The following is a 24517-nucleotide window of genomic DNA, read 5'->3' as shown; positions in this document are numbered from 1 at the left end:
GCTCTGCAGGCCAATATTGCAGTGATCCTGAAGCCCGGGAAGGCCCCCCTCTCTTGCAAAAACTACAGACCCATCTCCCTCATAAATAGCAATCCTAAAATATTCTCAAAAATCCTGGCAAATAGATTAAATCCTCACATTCCGTCACTTATCTACGTAACATAGTAACATAGTTCGTAAGGCTGAATGAAGACAATGTCCATCTAGTCCAGCCTGTTATCCTCCTGTTTTGTTGATCCAGAGGAAGGCAAAAAAAAACAAGAGCAGAAGCCAATTAGCCCTTTTGGGGTAAAAATTCCTTCCCGACTCCCTTATGGCAATCAGACTGTTCCCTGGATCAACCCCTAATAGTTCCTACCTGCCTGTATACCCGGATTAACAATTAAACTAGGATTTATAACCTATAATATCCTTCCTCTCCAGAAAGACATCAAGTCCCCTTTTAAACTCTTCTATGGATTTTGCCATCACCACTTTAGCTTTCCTCTAAACGTAGCGGATGCCCTCTTGTTATCGTCGTAGTCCTGGGTATAAACAGATCCTGGGAGAGATCCTTGTATTGTCCCCTCATGTACTTATACATGGTTATTTGGTCGCCCCTTAACCTTCTTTTTTCTAGAGTAAATAGTCCCAATTTTGATAGCCTCTCTGGGTATTCTAGTCCCGTCATTCCATGTACTAGCTTAGTCGCTCTTCTTTGAACCCCCTCCAATACCGTAACATCTTTCCTGAGCATCGGTGACCAGAACTGTACACAGTATTCCATGTGAGGCCTGACAAGTGCCTTATATAACGGAAGGATAATGTTCTCGTCCTTCGCCCCTATACCTCTTTTAATGCACCCCAAAACTTTATTTGCCTTTGCAGCAGCTGATTGGCATTGGTTACTCCAGTTTAGTCTACAATCCACTAGTACCCCCAGGTCTTTTTCCATATCACTTTTCCCTAGCAGTGCCCCATTAAGTGTATATTGGTAACATCCATTTTTGTTGCCCATGTGCATAACCTTACGTTTATCAGCATTGAACTTCATTTGCCATTTTTCTGTCCAGGCCCCCAGCTTATCTAGGTCCGTTTGTAGCCATACATTGTCCTCCATTGCATTAATTATATTGTATAATTTTGTATCATCTGCAAATATTGAAATTTTGCTGTGCAGCCCCTCTAACAGGTCGTTGATATATATATTGAACAGAATGGGGCCTAATACTGAGCCCTGTGGTACCCCACTAGTGACAGTGGCCCAATCAGAGTACAAACCATTTATTACCACCCTCTGCTTTCTATCATTGAGCCAATTTTTTAACCAATTACACACGTTTTCACCCAATCCAAGCTGTCTCATTTTGTATATTAGCCTATTATGCAGCACGGTGTCAAAGGCTTTAGAGAAGTCCAGATATACGAGATCAATAGATTCTCCCAGGTCCAGCTTAGAGCCTACTTCATCGTAGAAACTGATCAGATTTGTCTGACATGAGCGACCCTTCATGAATCCATGCTGGTGAGGAGTTATTCCCTCATTCTCCTTGAGGTGCTCATCAATGGCATCTCTCAGAATCCCCTCGAAAATTTTTCCCGTTACTGAAGTGAGACTTACCGGCCTGTAGTTACCAGGCTCACTTTTGGTCCCCTTTTTGTAAATTGGAACCATGTTGGCAATGCGGCAATCCAATGGTACAACACCGGTCTTGATAGTGTCTAGAAATATTAGGTATAGCGGCCTAGCTAACTCATCACTTAGTTCCCTTAGTACCCTTGGGTGTATTCCATCTGGCTGTTGACAAAGGCTACTACAGCCGAAACGCGTTCAGCGCGAACCTGTGAGCTGTATGCTTTTTTTTATTCAATAAAGAATGAAATCTTTTTAACGGTAGCAGCTCCTCTCCACTCCTATTTTTGTTTATATGTATTCCATCTGGGCCTGGCGATTTATCGATTTTAATCTTCTTTAATCGGTTCCGCATTTCCCCTTGCGTTAGGTATGACATATTTTGCGAGGGGTTTATTTTATTCCCCTGTATCTCGTGTGGCATTTTCTTTTCGTTTGTGAATACGCTTGAAAAGAAACTATTCAATAGATTTGCCTTCCCTCCATCATCATCAATGATTTCCCCTGCATTATTTGTTAAAGGGCCAGTGCTCTCCCTGCAAATCCTTTTGCTGCTAATATAGTTGAAAAATAGTTTTGGGTTGTTTTTGCTCTCTTTGGCGATCTGTCTTTCCGCCACCTCCTTGGCAATTTTGATCCTATCTTTGCATATTTTGTTTTTTTCCCTGTACGATTTTAGTGCTTCTTCGCTGCCTTCTTGCTTTAGTAGTTTGAACGCTTTCTTTTTTTTTCGTTTATTGCCCCTCTTACCATCTTGTCGAGCCACATTGGCTTCCTTTTACTTGAAGTTCTTTTATTTTTAAAGGGAATGAACTGCTCACATGAGGTGATTAGGATCCTTTTAAACTTTTCCCATTTGTCCTCTGTACTGATATTTTTGAGGATGTTGTCCAATTTAATGTTACCGATAGTAGTTCTAAGCTCATCAAATTTTGCTTTACTAAAGTTTAGTTTATTTGTCGCTCCCTGATAAGGCTTCCTATTGAATGACAGCTGGAAGTTGATTATATTGTGGTCCCTGTTCCCTAAGTGCCCCTCAACCTGTACCCCCATTATTCGGTCCGGTTTGTTAGTTAGTACTAGGTCCAGAGTGGCCCTCCCTCTTGTTTGTTCCTGCACCAGTTGGTTCAGATAATTATCTTTAATTACTCTCAAGAACTTATCACCCCTGTGAGATTTGCAGGTCTCATTTTCCCATATTATATCCGGATAATTAAAGTCCCCTATGATAATTACTTTGTTGCGGTTTGACACTTCTTCTATCTGCCTTAATAGTAAGTTTTCTGTTTCTTCTGCTACTTTTAGTGGTCTATAGAAGACCCCTATCAAGATTTTGTTATTTTTTTCTCCCTTTATTTCTACCCACAGAGATTCCACCTGTTCGTCTCCTACCCGTATATCCTCCTGTAGTCTCGGATTTAAGTTCGATTTGACGAAGAGATTGTACCCCTGTAAATTTGCCACCCAATCGCACTTATCATCAAGCCATGTTTCCGTTATTCCAACTATATCATAACTTTCATCAGTCATTCTTGCTTCAAGCTCACCCACTTTACCAATCAGACTTCGTGCATTTGTGGTCATACAATTGATTTCGTTATTTTTGTTCTTTAAATTCGTTTTGTTGCTATACGTGCTAATGGCTGACCTCACAGTTCTAACTGTACTAACCCCCTTTCCTGCTCGACCCCCATTCCCATTTCTTTGACCCAGGTCGCTAGCTACACTGGCTACCCCACTATTTCTCATTTTACCCTCCCCCCCAGTCCCTAGTTTAAACACTCCTCCAGCCTTCTAGCCATCTTCTCCGCCAGCACAGCTGCACCCTCTCCATTAAGATGCAGCCCATCCCTACGGTAGAGCCTGTAGCCGACAGCAAAGTCAGCTCAGTTCTCCAAGAACCCAAATCCCTCCTTCTTACACCAACTCCAGAGCCACTTGTTTACCTCCCTAAGATCCTGCTGCCTTTCTATTGTGGCCTTACGTGCAGGTAGTATTTCCGAGAAAACTACCCTGGAGGACCGTGCCCTAAGCTTGGATCCTAAGTCCCTGAAATCATTTTTGAGGGCCCACCATTGACCTCTAATTTGTTCATTGGTGCCAACGTGCACCATGACCGCTGGATCCTCACCAGCCCCTCCCAATAATCTGTCAATCCAATCCGCCATGTGTCGGACTAAGTTGGATTTGTACCTGGCAGAGAAGCCAGAGACAATACGATTAAAACAATATCTCTAATCAACAAGGCCCGAAACTCCTGTATTCCCCTGTGCCTCCTCGCGGTAGACTCCGAGAAGGCATTTGACAGGGTTAAATGGACCTTTCTGGAGCAAGTGTTGAGGGAGGTGGGTCTGGGCTCGAGGGTCCTTTCCTGGATAATGTCCCTATACAGCTCGCCCTCGGCACGCATCAGAGTTAACGGCCTGCTGTCTGCGCTCTTTCAGATACGAAATGGCACCAGACAAGGCTGCCCTCTCTCTCCTCTCTTACACATACTGGCGATGGAACCGCTGGCGGCAGCCTTGAGGGGAAATCCTGCTATACATGGGATGTCAAGGAATAACGTGGAACATAAAATCTCTATTTTTGCAGATGACCTGTTACTGTACGTCACGAACCCTGATACGTCGCTACCTGAAATTGTAACTGAACTCACTAGATATGAGAGCCTTAGCAATTTTAAAATAAACCCTCAAAAATCTGAAATTCTAAACATATCTCTATCGTCATCTGTGTCCACTTTATTGAGCGAGGCCCTCCCCTTTACCTGGAGGGTTGATTCACTAAAGTACTTAGGCATACACATCCCGGCCAACCCATCAGACATCTTCAACCTAAATTATAGACCTCTGCTGTCTATATTTGAGTCAGAATTGGACGTTTGGTCAAAGCTACACCTTTCATGGTTTGGCAGGATCAACTCTCTTAAGATGAACATCTTACCAAGAATCCTATACATCTTTCAGACTGTGCCCTATGACATTCCTAAGAACTTCTTTACCATGTTACAGAGGGCCTTGGTAAGATTTCTATGGAGAGGCCTCTTACCTAGAATAAGCCACAGGACTTTATCACGACCTAGGTCAGCGGGGGAGCAGGCTTGCCGGACCTTGAAATATACCACAAGGCAGTAATAGGGAAATGCATCCTAGATATAATCCACTTTTCAGACAAAAAAGCGTGGGTGACATTAGAAATTGAACAGAACAGCCTAAACTTGGGAGGAGCTTTTTGGGTCCCGGGAAGGGTAGATTGGAAAGGGCAGGGGGCATCCCCCCTCGCCTTGAACCTATTGGGGGCGTAGAAGCACGTAACTAGGGGCAGAAAGGTGACAAGCGTAGCTGGCCCTTTGACATCACTCACTGGAAATCCCCAAATTCCTGCCACACTGGTAATATCAAAACTCTCTATCCTCCCGGACAGCTCTAGGCTTCAAGCTCGAGAGGTCTGAGAGGCAGGGGGCATGCGCCCAATGAATGACCTCGCTGGGGGCCACAGACTGAAACCGGGCGCCTGGATGCAATACTTCCAGGTCAGGGACTATCTTGGTTCAGACCTCACTCCATTTGAGGAGCTGTGCATTGCACCTGCTGCCCCACCTCACATGATATCTCTGCTGTACTGATTGTTGCTTGACGAGAGGACAAGGGAGGCCCGCTTGCCGTGGGAGGCGAGGTGGGAGGCGAGATGGGAGGAAATGCTCGGTAGGCAGTTCTCCGGGGAGCTCTGGAGCAAGTCCTATTTGCTGACCCACAAGATGTCCATATCAATCAAGACACAAGAACTTAACTACAAAATTGTCACACAATGGTACAGAACCCCGGACAGACTCCATAGAATTTTCCCCAAAGCCACAGATGAATGCTAGAGATGCTGCTCAGAGGTAGGAACTATGTTACACATCTGGTTGTCTTGTCCGTTAATTGCCCCTCTTTGGGGGGACGTCGCTAGGGTTCACGGTAGAGTGAGTATGACCCCTGTTTTGACTCCTGAGATCGCCCTCCTCTCCATGTTCCCAGGTCCTATATCTTGTGTCATGGCTATGCGTCACGTCATCTCACAACATTGGAGACAGAGGGGAGCGATCCCGAGGATGACTTGGGTGCAAGCTGTAGATTACATTAAATATGTGAAGAATCTTCGGAGCTCTGAAACTGAGCCCAATCGGTCGTCGGCCGATAAACGCAGCATTTGGGCGGCCTGGGTAGATCTTAAGAATTCCTCATCCTTTCCCAAATGGCTTGTTGATGGTTCTTTATAGACGGAGATGGGGAACTCACATAGGAGTTGGGATAGGCCGCTGCTCATCTCCCCGCTTTCCTCCACCTCACCTAACATCTACCTCGTTTAGAGACAGGTGATAGCCAACGTTTCCCCTCCCTCTCCCCTTCACCCCTCTCTCTTTCTTTCTTCCCCCTCTTTATATTCTTTCTATTGTTGTTTTTGTTGCCCTCTGTCTTTAATTGTTATACATAAAACTGTTTGTATTGCACTTTAGTTTGGTGTGGCTGGCCTGAAATTACTTAATGCAATGTTTGCTGGGGTGCAGGCGGCGTGGGAATCCCCCTCACCAGGCCCTAAAAATGCTGCCGAGAGGTGGCTAACAATCAAAGGAGAAACGGGACAGTGAGGTATGCAATATGCGGTCTTCCTTCTACTAGGGCTTGCCATTAGGCCCTGAATCCCGAACAGTCCTACACCAAATGTAGCATGATTTCTGTAGCTACAACTACATAATCTCAGGAGGGGGCCCTCGCCCGCGGTCGCCTGCGGCCCCAGCATCTCAAGTAATACAAGTTCGTAGCCCCACACTTGCAATTGTACTCAATTTTGTTGTGCAGACTGAAAAACCAATAAACATATTTTGAAAGAAAAATCGCATTTATCAATAGAAAAAGAAACACCTCGTGTTCACATGGGGGTGAAGTGCATTTTTTTTTTTTACTCCCGTAGAAAGTAATGGGTGAAAAATGTAACTGCGAGATTGAAGAATTGTGGCATCAGTGCAGGCAAAAAAAAAAATAAAAAATCACTCATATAAATTAACCTATTGAAAGCAATAGAATGGAACTTGTCAAGCGAATCATTTGTCAAGAAAAAGCTTATAAAATGTCTTATTGGATAATTTTGTGGAAATATCATGGAGCATCATCCGTGGTAGAGACGTTTACTTCAGACAAAGGAATGGAAGATCCACAATGGCGCGGTGTTGATAAATTACTCTCAACCTGTGGGATTGATTGAAATCGACACGGCGCCCAGATAGGATTGCACCCATCTGGAAGTTGCAATGAAGATTTTGCTATTCTGTCTTTTGCTGATATACCATTGTACACTATATCTTGTTTCTTATGCTTTATGTCTTTTGATGATCTCTTTCTTGAGGTTTTTATATTTCTTTTGATATCTTGTATTATATCCACTGTTTACCACTGTAGGGCTCGGTCAGATGAGCATGTGTTGGGTTCTTATCGAAGTGTTCATATGTGCGGGAGTAGCAGCGCAAAACTGCACGTACCTAAAAAAGATAGGACATTGGCTATCTTAGTGGGCCCCGGCAGGAGTTTCCATTGACTCTTATGGAAGCAGGTGTTAATGGAAACTCCTGCACTGGGAATAGATACCCACTGCTTACAGCAGGACATTTAAAAGGTGCTTCTGGGCAGCACCTTTTAAATGTCCTCCTGGAAGCAGCGGGGTATTCCTACTGCTACCGCTGTCACAGCAGTGTTAGTCTCCCATTGCATTCAACGGGGCTGGCACTGCTACTCCTATTGAAAGCAATAGGATGAATGCAATCCCAGCAGGGATTTTCGGGGAAGGGCTTGAAATAGAAGTGCCACCTCGAAGCACTGCTTCCGATTGGTCCCTGCGCTCAGCCAATTGGAGGCAGCACTTCTAGGAGGCAGGGATTTTTTAATCCCCGGCCAGGAGAAATGAAGTGCGTCCTGCCCCGATTGTGAGGCTCCTGCCCCAAAGTCAGGTTGGAACACACATCTATATTATGGACGCAAACACTAAGCCGAAATATGTTAGTGTGACACCAGCCTTACTGACCCTCTACCACTGAGGGCATGGATAGAGAAAACCAGTAATGAACACCATAAAATTAGGACAAAATTTCCAACATGTCCAAAATATGAAAATAACTTTATTCCGCGTGCATAATCAAATCAGAGTAAAAACCATGCATAGGATATAAGACAGGCCTATATGTTTTGAGCGAAGCTCTTAATCATGGCTTGAATTTAGTGGGAGCTGTACCTGCAATGCAAACCCCAGGCTGCTACACAATGGACAGGTCTAGCTGCTTCTGGGTCTGTCTACAATAACAGCTGGTCCTATAAGAGCGGATCAGTGGGGATCCAGAGCGGCAGATTCCCGCTGATCAACTATTGTTGACCTATCAGGAGCGGTTAACAATAGTAAAGCCCCAGGCAGCCCCTATAACAATGATCTGTATTCAGTGCAGAGCTTAGTATTTACTGCTTTATTATTTAGGTGCTGTGTATTACTGTTATCTGCTACTGTATGGCAGTATTGACTATTCCTTAGGACATTCCCACACTTGTTGCAGAGTACTCCTGCAGACACGAATCTGCTTTGTATAGAAGTTACACATAAAACTACTTTTCAACTAAGCAATGGATGGTTGCATTCACACGTTTATACAAAAACATACATACATAGATGTGACAGTTACTTTTCTCACTTTAAATTTTTCTAGGTCTTGTTATATACATGTAATAAAGTATTTATATAGGAAGGAAATCATGAGAAAACGGACCATTTTCTTAATACTGTATCCCTTAGCAGTGTAGCCACCAATGATTTCTGCCAAACATTAGTTTTACTTGAAAAAGCTGAAAAAAGTTGCAGGTCAGGATTAATTGAGTTAAAACATAACGAAAGAGTACAATGAATAGAAAAGGGACGTTGCGGAGCACAACGTTGGCCTCGTGCAATCCTTCATATTAGAGAGTATAGAAAAACTACAGTCCGATCAATCCGACAAATCATTTTCTTATGTAGGAAGAAAGGAATCGTTTTTCTGAGGGACGTTATCTGTGAATACAAAAATACAGACATTTACCATAAGTCACAGCTACAAATACAGCCATAATGGGAGTAGAGTCACCAAAGGTTGAGAACTAACTACAGATTGTAATACCACTGGCTCATATCAGAACAACTATGATGGAGTATGTAGTTAAGGCAGAACATGCTACTGTGCTGGGACATAGGAGAGAATTGAGCTTGCCCTTTTTTGCTGCTGCACCACACGGTTGACTCAGGTTCAGTCTGTGATCTAGTATACGCAAGTCTATTTCTTACATTTGCCGCTGCTTAGCCCAATTTCTCTCATTCTGTATGTGCTTTAATTGTTCTTGTAGATGTAGGGCTTTGCATTTTCTCCCTTTTAAATACCACTCTCTTAGTTATGGCCCAGTGTTCAAGCTTGTCTAGATCTTTTTGAATCTTCTCTCTTCTCAAGTGTTAGCTGTCCCTACTAGGTTTGTGTCATCGGTAAAGTAGATCAGTTTCCCTTCAATTCCCTCATGTAGATCATTTATTCAAAAAGAAAACTGGGCCCAGGACTGAGCCTTGTGGTACCAAACTTGATATATTCTTCCACTTGGGTGTGCAGCCACTTATGACCACTCTTTGAGCCCGATCACTAAGCCAGTTGTGAATCTACCCAAGGCCGCTTTCACATGGCACGAGAAAAACCACACAAGATTTGTGCGTTGCGAGATGCACTTATATGAAGCCCATTTTGAATGGAGTCATACACAACGGATTTTTTTCCCACAATGCGGTGCGAAAAAAAAAAATTTGTGGCCTATCCTAGCTTTGGGCATTGCCTCATCCATTGTTTTCAATGTGGCCAGCAAAGCATCTCACGGTGTGTGAGGTGCACATGAGTGCTATGCGAGGTTTCCCATTAAAAACAATGGGAAACACTCCGCGAAGTGACGTGACACGTTTTTGTGTCAAAAACTCCATATTTGCAGGATGGGGGGGTTGAAATTAAATCGCACATTAGCAAGCCTATGTGAAATTAGCCTAACAAGTGCCTTGTCCATCCCATATTTGCTCATTTTCTCAATAAGGATGGCATGAAATACTTTATCAGGTGCTTTACTAAAAATCAAGATATACTATATCCACCGCATTCCCCTGATCAACCCAGTTGGTGATTCTATCATAGAAGAAAATTAGATTTGATTACTCTGGCATGACTTGCTTGTTACAAACCCCTGCTGGCTCTGGTTAATTACTCCATTCTCATCCAAGTACTTGCATACATGCTGTTTAATAATTTGTTCAAAGATCTTTCAGAAGCAGAGGAATGGAAGCATGTGACCCGAAAAACAGAAGGATCAAGAGGCAGTCCGCACACACACGTCGCTCAGGAAGCGGTACCAGACTCTCATGCCCGACCCATCCTCAGGATTAGTGGTCAATAGGGAACCAAGGCGCGGGTCCCAGCCTATCAGCTGACCTCCAAAACAAGATCTGTAGCGGATTCCTTGTCTAAGTCTGCACATGCAGTGTGGATTTGGAACGGGGAGGGGGGAGGTGTTTGAATGCGGAAATGTGACAAATTTTGCAGCTGCAGAAATTCTGTAGCATTTCCGTTACATGTGAGCATTCCCTAAAACAGCCAGCTCATCTGTTTCCATACTCCTGGCCACCTCCTACGGAGGAGTAGTCCATAACAGCTACAATTGGCTTAGATCAGAATAAATAACCCTTTAAGGGCTTTTAACGCTGCGTTTTTTCAATGGGACTTTTTAATGTTAAAAATAGCAAAAGCACAAACTTGCGATTTTTGAGCGATGCGATTTTAACATTAGAAAGTCCCAGCAAAAAAACGCAGCGATATTGCAGCGTTAAAAAAACGCTAGGGGGTAGAAGCCCTTTAAGGATGATGATAATTACTGATCATTGCCCACCAATGTAAATATGGCCTGCATTCAAATAACACAATTATTTACTTATTTGTCATATGCTAGTTTTTTTTAGTGAACATACCTTTTTCTAGTATTTGCTGAAGTCTTGTTATCCAGCTTAAAGAAAAAAAAAAGAAAATAAAACAAATACAATGCAATTGATTTATAAGGGAACCGGTCACTAATAAAACCACCAGCAAACCAGCCTTCTACGTTAAGTTTAGAGTTTTTTGGATTTTCATATATGGTATGACATAACAGAAGTCCACGTAATTAAGAGTCACTACAACAGCGCTCGGCCGCACTAGACGTGTGCATTTACAGAATACTCAACTTTGTTTACATTCTTTTTTTATTGTTATATTGTGCAACCGAAGTGGTTACAAAAAGAAAAAAAAAATCCCTTGCCTTCTGTATTATTGAGCACTTTATGGTTGTACTACTTGAAAATGAAAAGAATTTAAAAAAAATTTTTTTTTTTAAAAAGCATGCTGCAATAGCTTTTGTGAACAACTTTCTAACCATGTTCCTATAAATCCCATACTTTACCATCAGGCAGAAAAGTTATTAAGCCACCTCACTACACAAAGTCATCTGGATGGTGCTGCAGTGGTGGGTATTACCGGTAGTGTATCTTGACGCCACCAGAAGGTAGGGGTATGACAGGGCTTACATAGGGGGATGGCCCTGTCACACCCCTACCGCATCGCTGTTAGTCACCGTGTTGGTCCGTGCCTCCGCAGCAGTGTTACTCACCAGCCGGCCACCTCGTTGGTGTCTGCGTTGGGTGTTTTTGTTGCGACGGGGGCCTTTTCTGAGGGCTGCAGGACCGGAGGAGCAGGGAGGCACAGCGGCAGTGGGGAACAGCGCCACGGACATACCAACGGCGGAGGCTGCAGCGGAGCACAGGGGAGACTGCAGCCGGCCCCACCTTAGAGTCCAGAGCGGCACTGTGCACAGGACCGGGGAGTGGAGGCGCTGAGCCACCGTAAGAGACCGGCGCAGCGGGGACAAGTGGAGGCAGAGAGGAGCTGAGGAACGCCTGTAAGTGCACGTCCGGAGGCTGCAGGGCAGGCGGTGGTGAGGTGAGCAGCACGATCAGCCGACCAGGGAGCTCAAAAAAAAAAAAAAAAAAAAGGGCTCTCAGAGGCTTCTTGTCTGTAGTGACCTCTTTTTCTGCTTGTGTAGATTTTATTGACCACTAGACGCCCCTACAACGCAATTCAAGAGTTTTCACTTAGTTAATAGCTTTTAAGAGGGAGCACAGTATTAGAATGTGAGAAGTTGAATAGTCGTATTGACAAATTGCCCGCCACCTGGGTTGTTCGATGGTGTTGGGACCAGTGGATGTGTGAGTGCATGCACACAAGACGACCATGCTCAGGACGTGCTTGATGGGCCACCAGTAGAGAGGATCATCGGACAAGCATGAGCAGCTTCAACTGTTTCATTGTCGGCCATCCAGAGATAGGCGGCACCATCATGGCTCCTGTGTTTGCTGGAACCATTTCCGTGTGCTTGGCTGAATGACATTTGGTCTCACGGCACCCATTACGTGTATTGTCTTTGACGCCTACCTATCGTCGCGTCTATTTACAGTGGTGTAGTGTACGGCGAAACTGGACTGCTACAGAATGGAACTGGGTTGTCTTCAGCAATGATTCAAAGTATAGTTTGGGTATGGATAGCAGTGTTTGCATCTGTAAACCTAGGAGTGAGCGCCTCAAGCTTGCCTTTGCTGTGGAAAGTCACACTGCCCCCCCCCCCCCCCTGCTGCTGTGATGGTCTGGGGGACAATCACATACAACAGTCGGTTCCCCCCTAGTAGTGGTAATAGGGACAATGACAGCTCAGCGATATGTTCAGGACATCCTGCAGCCACATGTGCTCCTCTAATGGCAGCTTCCAAGAGTCAGCAGGATAATGCTTGGCTGCACGCACAAGGATGTCACAGGAGCCCCCACAACACTATCACATTTGTGACCTACGTAGTCACCAGATTTATCTCCAGTAGAACATGTATGGAACCATCTGGGACACCAACTTCCACAGCCTGCAAGTTTGCACGATCTAGAGGTTCAGCAACAGCAAAATGTAAACAGATATGGGCAGGCATGGAGGCATACAGGTTCTGTATGGTATCCTGCAGCCTATCACATCTTGTATCCAAACTAGAGGCAATACAACAGGGTACTAGAGCCTCCATGCCCACCTGTACCACATCTTGTATCCAAGCTAGAGTCGGTACAGCAGGGTACTAGAGCCTCCATGCCTGGCCGTATCACATCTTGTATCCAAGCTAGAGACAATACAATAGGGTACCAGAGCCTCTATGCCCACCCGTATCACATCTTGTATCCAAGCTAGAGGCGGTACAACAGGGTACTAAAGCCTCTATGCCCATCCATATCACATCTTGTATCCAAGCTAGAGCAAGTACAACAGGTTACTAGAGCCTCCATACCTGGCCGTATCACATCTTGCATGCAAGCTAGAGGTGGTACAACAGGGTACTAGAGCCTCCCTCCAGGTGTTCAGTTTTTCACAATAAATTATCCTTTTGCTCTGATATTGTAATCACTTATATTAATGTTACAATCACAAAGTTCCATTTGATTCCAACAACTCCTTGTGGTCGCTTATTTTTTTTTGACAATGAAAGTATAAACTCTGTATCACTCAGGGACATGGTTAGGAAGTTGTTCGCAAGCACTGTAGCAGCATACTGGTGGCTGTAATCACATTAACTGACAGGTTCACTTTAAGGGTGCATTCACATGTTGCAGAAATGCTGCAGATCTTCCGCAGTAGATCCGCAGGTTAGAAATACAGAAAATATGCAATGTTTTTTTCTTCTACATGCGAAGAGGATTTGCTTTAATCCCATTCATTTTTAAAGTAAAATGATTCCGCTGCGTTTTTCCCGCAGCGTTTCCGGAACGTGTGAATGCACCCTAGATAGGTGCTGACAATTCTATGCTGCTACTTACAATCTCCAGGTTCTCCTTAGTCACTGGTTGCTCACTCAGCATCTTTTTTAACCATGTACTTAGCAAAAATGCCTGAAAAAGTAACAAGATACCGGTAGGTTATTAAGAGATTATGTCATATCATCCTCCGCTCATGTAAGAGTTCACTAGACAGCCCTTAGGAGTTTTACAACTTTCATAACTAAAGCCTCCAGCATACTTCTGGTCTTTGTGAATTGTGCCTGAAGGCACTCTAGCAACACTAGCATTGGAGAGCACATGGACGCCTTTACGCACAGGCTGTGCATGGACATATTTTGCATCCGTAATACAGGCAATAAGTTTTTTTTCACACGGACAAAAACATCCAAAGCCTATTATGGGGCCAGGTGCTAGCCACGAGTTAAGGGACAGCACATGGATCACAGACGTTAGTGTGCCAGAGGCCTTAGGCCTCCTTCCCACGAGCGTGACGGGCTCCGCAGCGTAATATTCCGCTGTGAAGCCCGTCACGGCGCCCCCCAGAGCCCCTATACTTACCTGCGGGAGATAGCGTGAAATCGCTTCCCCGCCCACCACCGCCGCGTCACCGCTCGTCACCGCTCGTCACCGCCCACCGCTCTCGCGTCACCAGCCGTGTCACGTGACGCGGCCGGACCGCGTCATTTGGCGTCATATGACGCTCGGCGGTGGGCGGGAAAGCGTTTTTTCACGCTATCTCCCGCTGGTTACAGCGGGAGATAGCGTGAATGGACGGCTTCCATTGACTGCAATGGAAGCCGTCAGTGCGTACAGCCCGTCCTCACCCGCAGAAAATAGAGCATGCTGCGGGTGAGGACGGGAGAAATCGCGGTGCGTAATTCCGCGGTGGAATTACGCATCGTGAGCATGGAGCTATTAGGTTCAATAGAACCTAATAGCTGCGTGCAACGCAGCGGATTTTCGCCGCGAATTACGCGGCGGAAATCCGTTCGTGGGAAGGAGGCCTTAGGCTAGCGCTACACAGTGACTTGACGCTATACCAAGCACTATACTAAGCACTGCGAAATAAGTTGGCGCTATACAAATAAAGATTATTATTCAATTGCATGGCCAAAAATCCTACTATAGTCCTGCAACATATCAATCCAATTGGAATTAAGTTGGTTGCATTGCAAACCACCATGACCAGACGCTCATGAGAAATCTAGACTCACTAGATTTATTGTGATAGTTTGGTCATAAGAACTTGAGAGCAGTAATGTGACTGCATTCACTTACATTGGTGTGCAATGTTGCATGACTATACAGTCATCTTCAGCCACACGACCCGTGTCACAGCAGCCTACATGTATGTTCACATGGGGTGAATATGTAGTGGCCTAGAATTAGTGGGGCCCCTCCATAATGTGTTCGGTCTGTCTTGTGTCACATCTGTGGCATGCATTAGATTTATGTGGATTGCATGGCTGCAGGACTTAACAGGAGTGAATGTCTGGTATGTGGTGCCTTGTCTGAAAAAATGTAACGTTTTGTGAGTCACATGAGATTATATATATATATATATATATATATATATATATATATATATATATATAAACACACACACATTATATATGTGTGTGTGTGTGTGTGTGTGTGTGTGTGTGTGTGTGTGTGTGTGTGTAATATATATATATATATATATATATATATATTACACACACACACACACACGCACACACACAACACTAGGGAGTCTAGGTAGTCAGTCAGAGAAGTAAGGAGTTTGGGAGAGCTCGACACACACACACACACACACCCGACGAGTCAGTCTGTGTGTGGGGCATGGAAAAGGTCAAGCGATGGCCTGGTGCTCAGCCTGGGCCTAAACACCCCAGGAGTCCTCAGTGCTTCTGGTGAGCGCTGGGAGTAAAAGGAACCGCTCCATAGCAAAGGGACAAAAGAAACAGCAGAGTGAGTGATGACAGAGAGCTGGGAGAGGTACTTCACAGATAACTTGGACTGTGGAATATTCTGATGCGCTGAGAATCCTCCCTGTTACACCACTTTGGCTTGTTGTTCCTGCACTAGAACGGTTTGTTTAAATTTAATGTTCAAGAGGTATGCAGTAAAACAGACAGAGCTGAGCATTCCCGCTTCTTGTTCAGAAAGTTGCCCTGTGTGTAGACTACTTTATTTCCTCTGGACGATCCGCCACAGAGGACGGAACAGTGGCGTCACAAGTGACAACTGGACTTAAGGTAGCCCCCGGTTACTACCTCTATGATCTCCCCCAGCAGTAGCTTGGTCGAGTCCCGAGCTACCCCTAGGGGAGAAGATGTCAGATCCCAGTGACAAGGCCTTTCTCTACCCCTCCGCTGCGTGTTTGAGCATCAAGGACTAGAAACTTCCTGACAATGTGACATGGATTTAATCTGGCTGCTTTCTGCAGCAACATGAATATATTGTCTAGATGTAAAGTTTGTAGACTTGTGTAGTGCATGTGGTCCAACCCCAGTGGTAGAAAGAACGACAAGCACAACAAGTACCCCATCCATCCTCCACAGGCGTCTCATCTCCTGCGCAAGTGCAGTGTATTTATTGGTTCTCTCAGTGTATGTATTTTATTAGGTCTGTCTAGGATGTATGAGGTTTTGCTATGTTTGTCAATGAGTGTCATATCTGGTCTGTTGTGGTGGATTGTTTTGTCTACGACTATGGCTGAATTGTAGTAGGTGTTGTGTTCTTGGACTGTGTGCAGAGTGTATTTGTAGTATGGAATATGAGTGCCTCAGTTTGTCTACAAGCTCTTGGTGGATTACATTTGCTATTTGATGATGTCTGTGCAAATAATCTGTTTGTGCCAAGAGCTGCAATTGGAGGCGGTGTGTTGTATTGTTTTCTCCACCATGTGGCATTTCCTGCATGTGTCCTCAGTAAGCGTGGGGTCTTTAAGGATGCGTTTTCAGTAGTTTGGGTTTATGACTTTATCCTATATGGCACTCGCAAACCCCAAAGAGCTTACTCCAAGCCAGGCAGCAGTTTGATGCAGTTTTGTCAACATGATCCCATCACTGAGAAACACAATTTTGGTGACTGAAAGTTTAGAACTTTTGGGGGTATTTTGGGGTCATAGAGAAAAACTAATAAAAATTTTCAGAATCTATCAGGTCTGCTTATTAAGATAGGACATCTGTCCATTGTAGAGGTGCACTACAGAGAATGGCCTGTAGGGGGCAACAGACGGGCATTCTGGTGCCTGAGAAAAGGGAAAACGCCCATAGGTGTGGTCAGGAAGTTGGATATAAGGGTACATTCCTGCTACACCCAGAGAGATGTTGGCTGAGAGAGCCAGAGAGGACCTGTGCAGCAGAGTTAAGCTGCGGCAGGCCGGTGGCCTAGGAAAGGCCAGAGCCCGACAGGGACGACCACCCTAACCTTAACACCCAGGTGGGGTGTGTACGTGGACTTTTATGTTTTGTTGAAGAACGTTATATGAACTCTGTTTATGTTGGTTGTACTGTGAATAAAGACTGGCAGGAGCCAGGTTTAAAGGAAATCTGTCTCTCCAGAGAGTACTTCTACGTGATCTGTGCCCATTCCGGTCTGAGAGTTGGCGATCCGCAGGCAAGTGCACCCAGCTTGCTACACCATATAAATGTATACATGGACACACATTGCATTATACATGTAATGGCTGCCAATTAAAATCTGAAGATAAATCCCAAGAAGCATTGAACACGATTAAAAACAAAAAGGTTTCTTCATTGAGAGGTCGATGAAACTACATTTCTGTGATTTCCTGCTATGAGATATTCCTGGACATTTGCGCTGGATGTTTCACCAGTAGTCCGCCATCATGTGTGTTTCCCATTGTCCGCAGTCCTGTTCTTCCACGGTCACCAGTAGTCCGCCATCATGTGTGTATCCCATTGTCCGCAGTCCTGTTCTTCCACGGTCACCAGTAGTCCGCCATCATGTGTGTTTCCCATTGTCCGCAGTCCTGTTCTTCCACGGTCACCAGTAGTCCGCCATCATGTGTGTTTCCCATTGTCCGCAGTCCTGTTCTTCCACGGTCACCTGTAGTCCGCCCTCATGTGTGTATCCCATTGTCCGCAGTCCTGTTCTTCCACGGTCACCAGTAGTCCGCCATCATGTGTGTATCCCATCGTCTGCAGTCCTGTTCTTTCACGGTCACCAGTAGTCCGCCATCATATGTGTATCCCATCGTCCGCAGTCCTGTTCTTCCACAGTCCTTATTTCCTGGTGACATCAATCATTCTGTTCATCACTTACATCACCAAGACAATCTGGAATTTCATCCACAATGACTGCAGGTCCTACAATCTGATGCTCATGTTACAACCAAGTGTTAAAAAAACAGAAGTGAGCGTATTCTTCACAAGTTCAGAAAGGTTTCTTCATTGAGAGGTCGATGAAACTACATTTCTGCGATTTCCTGCGATGAGATATTCCTGGATATTCGCGCTGGATGTTTCACCAGCAGTCCACCATCATATGTGTATCCCATCATCTGCAGTCCTGTTCTTCCATGGCCACCAGTAGTCCGCCATCATATGTGTATCCCATCATCCGCAGTCCTGTTCTTCCACGGTAACCAGTAATCCGCCATCATATGTGTAGCCCATCGTCCGCAGTCCTGTTCTTCCACGGCCACCAGTAGTCCGCTATCATATGTGTATCCCATCATCTGCAGTCCTGTTCTTCCATGGCCACCAATAGTCCGCCATCATATGTGTATCCCATCGTCTGCAGTCCTGTTCTTCCACGGTCACCAGTAGTCCGCCATCATATGTGTATCCCATCGTCTGCAGTCCTGTTCTTCCACGGTCACCAGTAGTCCGCCATCATATGTGTATCCCATCGTCTGCAGTCCTGTTCTTCCACAGTCCTTATTTCCACAAATTAAATTTGCCCATTGACGCTGTCTTTTGTTACAATTAGGTAAATTTACTAAACCCAGCATTGCCTGTCCCAGGCTTAGTAGAATATCCCCTAATACATGGTGTATGCATAAATCTGTCGGTATGACCATGCCCTTCTCCTGGCTGGTGCAGAAGGCTTAAAGGTCTCAATCTTCATGTGCAAGCAGCCCTCGGCGTAAAACCTTCATAAATCCCCCCCAATATCTTTTATCATCGCTGCATGTCCTATTCTGGTTCGTATCAAGATTTGGATACGGCATGTCCGCTACCCACAGGGATCAGACAGCACATGGACACTGTGCGTTCGCTGTCCGATGCAAGTTAAGCCCCAGAATCTCAAATGCAACTTTCATATGCCTGTGTGAATAAGTGCATTTGGCGACAAATAAGGGCCATGAACCTATTGAACGTCTTGTCCCACACAATAGGAGAGGTGAAACCCCCCCCCCGTTATACCGTGATGAACATTCATGGATTGGAAAAATAAAAATCTTTGTTATCCATTTAAACAGACAAGAAATAAGTGACCCGGTCACCTCACTGCAATTTATGTATTGGTATTTTCTAATGATGCCAGAACCCTTTGGGAATATTGTAAATGGTTACATCTAAAAGTGGGTTGTCCTGTTACTCGATAACCCCACTTCAATATTGCTGTATGTATTACAACAGAACTACACTTAGAATGTTTGGGGCAATCATTTACATTTAAGCTTCAGCAACATTGTAAACTTTGGTTGTTCCAAGGGCAATGCTGCCATCTGTGGCCACGTCCAGAAAACCCATGGAAAGCATACGCCGTATTACATAATGAACACTTTATCTTCATCCATTTCTACGATATACACACTCTGACAGTACGTATGGAAGTGTATGTGCTGCTCCCCACCACCCTGTGTTCTACAGACTCTCCATTGTGTTGACCCCCTTCCCCAACACACCTGGTTTGTCCTTATTGTAATCCAGTTCAGGAACTGGTCATCCATGTACCCAAATTTGAACTCCTGTTGGTCGTTAGTCTTTTTTGGTTGCTGAAAAATAAGTAAATCACATCACATTTCTCCTTTACATCCAGAGGTTACATTATAGCATTTGCCTAAAGTCGCAAAAACTGAACTGGGACAGAACTCCTGAATGGGTACAATTTCTGTAATTTTACTAATCTCCATTTTAGTAGATTTCTAAGTCTTCGTTTCGGCAGGTCTCTGTTCCTGGCATGGTGTGCTGAAAAGAGTAACAGTAGTTTGGAAGCCTGGAGACACTCATTTTGGGGTCCTAACCAGTTAGTCATTCACGTAAAACATTTTTTACAGTTCTGCTCATTAATGTTAATACACCACCCAAGTCCTTTTAAATGGAACAAAAGCTGCCGTAGTTTAACACAAATACAGATTTATTTAGGCAGATAAGATTTGTACTTATTTATATTTTTACAAACGGATGAACCTTGATTCCCTAATGTTTTCTCTCTTGGTAGTGATGACAGCAGTGCAAACATGCAGCATTCTGTTGGTCAACTTGTCTAAAGGTTTCAGCCCCAAGTACTGACCACTTCTCTTGTAGCTACTCCCAAAGGTTACTTTGCAATCCAATTGAACTTCTATATTGGTGGTTAAATCAATACCTCTAGTCATTCTTCTGAGTGAACATACTTCTTATGAAGACAGGAGGTATGTTTCAGATTGTTCTCTAATAGAGATGAGCGAGCATACTCGTTAAGGCGATTTACTTAAGAGAGCATCACCTTTTTCGAGTACCTGCTGGCTTGTCCCTGAAGATTCGGGGGGGGGGGGGCAGGGGAGCGGGGTGGAGAATGAGAGAGATCTCTCTCTCCCTCCCGATCCCCTCCGCAACCCCCCCGGCTCACCCCCACGCCCCCCCCCCCTCCGAATCTTAAGGGACGAGCCAGCAGGTACTCGAAAAAGGCGATGCTCTCTCGAGTAAATCGCCTTAACGAGTATGCACGCTCATCTCTATTCTCTAACTGTAGTGTGAAATCATGACCAATAAGACATGGTGCACCAGAATGTCGTGGCAGCACTTGGAGCCTATGATTGCTTTGATTTTTAGTCAGGCACCAACTGTATCTCCTCTGAAATATGCCCATAATATAATGGAACCTCCTCCAGGAGGAGGTTCCAGGGAGCCATTTACGAGATACAGTAAGTGTTTTGTTTTTGTTTTTTTTAAACTCGTTTTATTGAATAGTATGCATTTTGTACAATAAATGAATAAATAACTTTTGATACATCACAGGCTCTTTGCAGTTATATGGTCGAGGTTTAAATACGTTACATTGACATACATAAGCAGTGAACACATTTTGTTAGTACATTCGCTCATATTGTCAGTGGAGTTGAGTTGTACTCGTGTTTTTACCGGGTAGGTCTGGTTAATACTTCCCTTAGTAGGTTTTGGAACTGGTCTCATGTAGGGACTGTAGTTGTGGATCCGCACCATCTGCCCCACACCTTGTCGAATTTTTCTGGGCACTTTCTGTTTTTGTAAACTATTTTCTCGTATGGTAATACGGTGTTTATAATATTTTGCCATTTTAAGAGTGTCGGTGGGCGCCTAGCCATCCAGCGCAGGGCTATTGCCTTGTGGGCATAAAACAGTACTTTGATGAGGAATATCCTGTCATGGTATTGCCACAGTAACAGTGTTTAAGGTTGGGAAAACATAAAAAAAGACAAATCCATCTAATTTAGCCTAACCCTCAGACATTTTTTTTTCAATAGAAGTTAAGGCTCATTTAGACAACGAATATCACTCAAAATTCGCTCAAAAGCCATCTTTTGAGCGATAATCGCTGCGTCTAAAAACGCGCCCATCGTGCACTATTCATTCATCGCCGACTTCAAGCCAGCTTGAAAACTCGTTCCTGCTCATCAGGACCGCACGCGGAGTTCTCCACAGATAGCGCTGATAGCATTCTTTCAACTGCAGACCCATTGGAGAACAATGGAGCTGAATGCAGATAACAGACCCCCAGCTGTTATCTGCATGCATTGAAAGGCTTTATTTGCACGCTAATAAGCTACTAAGTAGCTGAGTAGCTACTTAGTAGATTATGCAAAGTGATCGCTCAAAGCTGTCACTCGGACTGTTGTTTAAGCGATCATTGTGGTGACTATATAGGCCTTTAGATTTACTGGCCTATAGTTTCCAGGTTTACTTTTTGAATATTGACACCACATTTGCAATGCGCCAATCCAGTGAAAAAGACCACAGTAAAATAAATTTCTTCAATATAACAATACCACACTACTTAATTCCGGGGGTGTAGGTCACTGGGACCTGGCGATTTGTCCATTTTAACCCTTTCCAATCCACTGTGATGTCTGAAGACATTCTGATTGAACGCTGTACAGCTCCGATGTCTGAAGACATCCGGCAGGGTATTCTTACTGTATATTACTGGCCGTTCTGTTGTCCAGGGGCCTCTCCAGCATGTCCCATATCGCAGTACTGGCTCTAGCCAGCAGATGGCGTCATTGTATAATGGCAGAAAGAGAAAGCCCCCTTGGAAACCTTGAATCCAAAATTGAATTGCAAAGGGTTAATCTTTTTAAGACAGCTCTGAACTGATTCCTGGTTTAAAGTGTGACATTTAATAGAGAGTTTACTTTATAACTCTGCATTTCACCTTATATTTAATTTTCCTGAGAGTATAAATACACTGTCGAAAAAACAGACTTGCCTTCTTATCACCCTCCACAAAATTTTTTCCCTCATTACTTTTTAACCCTTAAGGACATGGCCTATTTTGGTCTTACGGATGCAACAATTTTATGGGAAATTTTCTTCTTCACTTCTCAAAAGCTATAAAGGTTTTTATTTTTCCATCAACATGGCCATATGAGGCTTGTTTTTTTTTTTGCATGACAAACTGTAGTTTTTTTATTGGTACCATTTTTGGTAACATATAAATGTATTATGGAAAAAAAAAAACTTTGAATTTTTTGGGAGAGACAGAAAACATAAATTGCGCTAGATTTTTTTTTTCAGTGTTAGGGCGGCTTCCCACGGATGTATTTGTGTACGCAATATGCAGAGAATAGAAACTGTTAATTTCAATGGGTTCATTCTCATCTTCATTTTTGTGTGCACATTTCACACCCATAAATTGAAAAAAACAACAACAAAAAAAACCACACAAGCAGCATGCTTTATTTTAGTGCGCCTTTGCACACCAAAGGCTCCATAGGAATGAACCCTCCCCTCTGTGAACCCTTTACATGCTGCTATATACATTGATCGCGGCATGTAAGGGATTAAGAGAGGGAGATGGGTCTTCTCATCGATGCCTGCTATTGCAGTGGGAGGCCGGCTATCAGTCATAGCCATCTCCCTCTGCGGAATGGCACGGGCCATCCACAGGATATAAGTTTACATCCTGTTACCTTAACTACCACCTTGCCAGGGCATAAAACGTACGTCCTGTGGCATTAAGGGGCCACTACTTTAGGTTTTAATCTTTTTACTATTTATATGGCTGAACAACAGTTTAGGGTTAATTTTACTCTTTGGCAAGGAGTCTAAACGCTTCTTCGTTGGTTATTGCCCCATTACATCTTTGAGCCATATTGTTTTTCTCCTATGCCTAACCAGAGTATTTAAGATAGTTTTAAAAAGTTCCGCATTTATTGTCTGTACTCTTATTTCTGAGGACATTATCATTATACCAGTCATCTCTAAGCTAATTGAACTTTGCCTTCCGAAAGTTTAGTATTTTTGCAGCTCCCTGATAAAACTCCCTATTGAAAACAAGTGAAAATAGATTATATTAGGGTCACTATTTCCCAGGTGCCCCCCAGCCTGCACCCCTGTTAATATTCTATCAGGTCTGTTTGTTAATAAGTACAAAATGGCCGTCAATCTTCTTGGGTCCCGTAAAGCTTGGGTAAGGTAATTATCTTTAGTTATTGACAGAAACTTGTTTCCTTTGTGAGATCTGCAGCTTTCGGATAGTCAAGTCCCCCATAACTACCTCATTGGCTTCTGATACATTTGGTAGCCTATAGAAAACACAGAGGATTACCGGGTTTCCCTCCATGTATGTCTACCCATACAGACTCTACATGCTCATCTCCTTCAAATATATATCTTCCCATAATATGAACACTAGAGTTCTTATATGGTGAATGCAGACGGCTGGGTCGAATGCAAGATTTTCGCAGCAGGATGCGACCCATGCGCCTGCAGTGACCCGCGGCTTACCTGTCTGGTGTATTCGCTCTGATCTGCGGATGTGCCAGCTGGTGCACAGCCGCACATGTGCAATGCAGAGCCGGTGCCTTCAGCGAGGCTCGCGCTGAAATAGGACATACCGCGATTTTGTTATCGCGCAAGTTTTTTGCGGTCGAAATCGCAGCTGTCCACAACCCTATTGCAGCATGCAACGGCAGAAATTCCGTGTGCAATATCACTGTAGAATTTCCGCTCGGGTGTATTCAACCTTAGGGCTTATTCAGACAGGCATATATCAGTCGGGTTTTTACGCCCCGGCTGGTATATGCTGCCCCTCTCTGCAAGGGGAAGAGGTAGTCCGGGAACATATAAATACGATGCATGGAGATGCTGAAAGGGTTTCAAACAGCAGGTCGACTCATTTCAGTGTAACACACCCAGATGACGCTCATCCTTTATGGAGAACTAAACTAATCTGGGAGTGTATTAAGGTTAATGAGCAGCTAAACCCGTTTCATTAAACATCTTTAAACCAGTCTTGATCTCTTTAGCTACTGAAATACTTTTACTACAGTTTTGCTCATTTTACACATTGGTTTATCAACCAATAAAGGTTCCTGCATACGATAAAGCCATATGCACTGACCTTGTATATGACAGCGCATGGAGTCCCTACAGATCCATATAACGGACCAATAGGAACACCAAGTGCCACCATATGGAAACTTCATGCGAATTCATTGTCTCTCAGGGAGACTATGGTATTTCATGGAGGCATATCTCAAGCAATGGACCCCATATAGCAGATCTGCAGACCATAGAGCTGTCATGTTGCAGGACAAAGTGGGCAAGGCCTTATAATGTTGCGTTTCATTTATC

General features: G+C 44.2%; 1 protein-coding gene across 3 annotated transcripts in view; it reads right to left on the bottom strand.

Annotated features, from left to right (window-relative positions):
* Positions 1 to 7743: 7743 nt before the first annotated feature.
* LOC136591276 (sorting nexin-31-like) overlaps positions 7744 to 24517 on the bottom strand; it is a 129683-nt gene continuing 112909 nt past the window's right edge. For all 3 annotated transcript variants that reach the window (XM_066588491.1, XM_066588492.1, XM_066588490.1), the window contains 4 exons: positions 19387 to 19476; positions 13560 to 13631; positions 10652 to 10686; positions 7744 to 8677 (listed from right to left, as the gene is read on the bottom strand). In XM_066588491.1, coding sequence (XP_066444588.1) covers positions 8674 to 8677; positions 10652 to 10686; positions 13560 to 13631; positions 19387 to 19476 — 201 coding nt within the window. In that variant the 3' untranslated portion in view covers positions 7744 to 8673. The remainder of the gene's footprint in view (positions 8678 to 10651; positions 10687 to 13559; positions 13632 to 19386; positions 19477 to 24517) is intronic.

This window comes from Eleutherodactylus coqui, unplaced genomic scaffold (genome assembly GCF_035609145.1).
Source record: "Eleutherodactylus coqui strain aEleCoq1 unplaced genomic scaffold, aEleCoq1.hap1 HAP1_SCAFFOLD_28, whole genome shotgun sequence".
In the NCBI taxonomy this organism is placed as follows: domain Eukaryota; kingdom Metazoa; phylum Chordata; class Amphibia; order Anura; family Eleutherodactylidae; genus Eleutherodactylus; species Eleutherodactylus coqui.
Note: the sequence above shows the minus strand (reverse complement) of the source record. Positions and strands in the feature narration are given on the sequence as shown.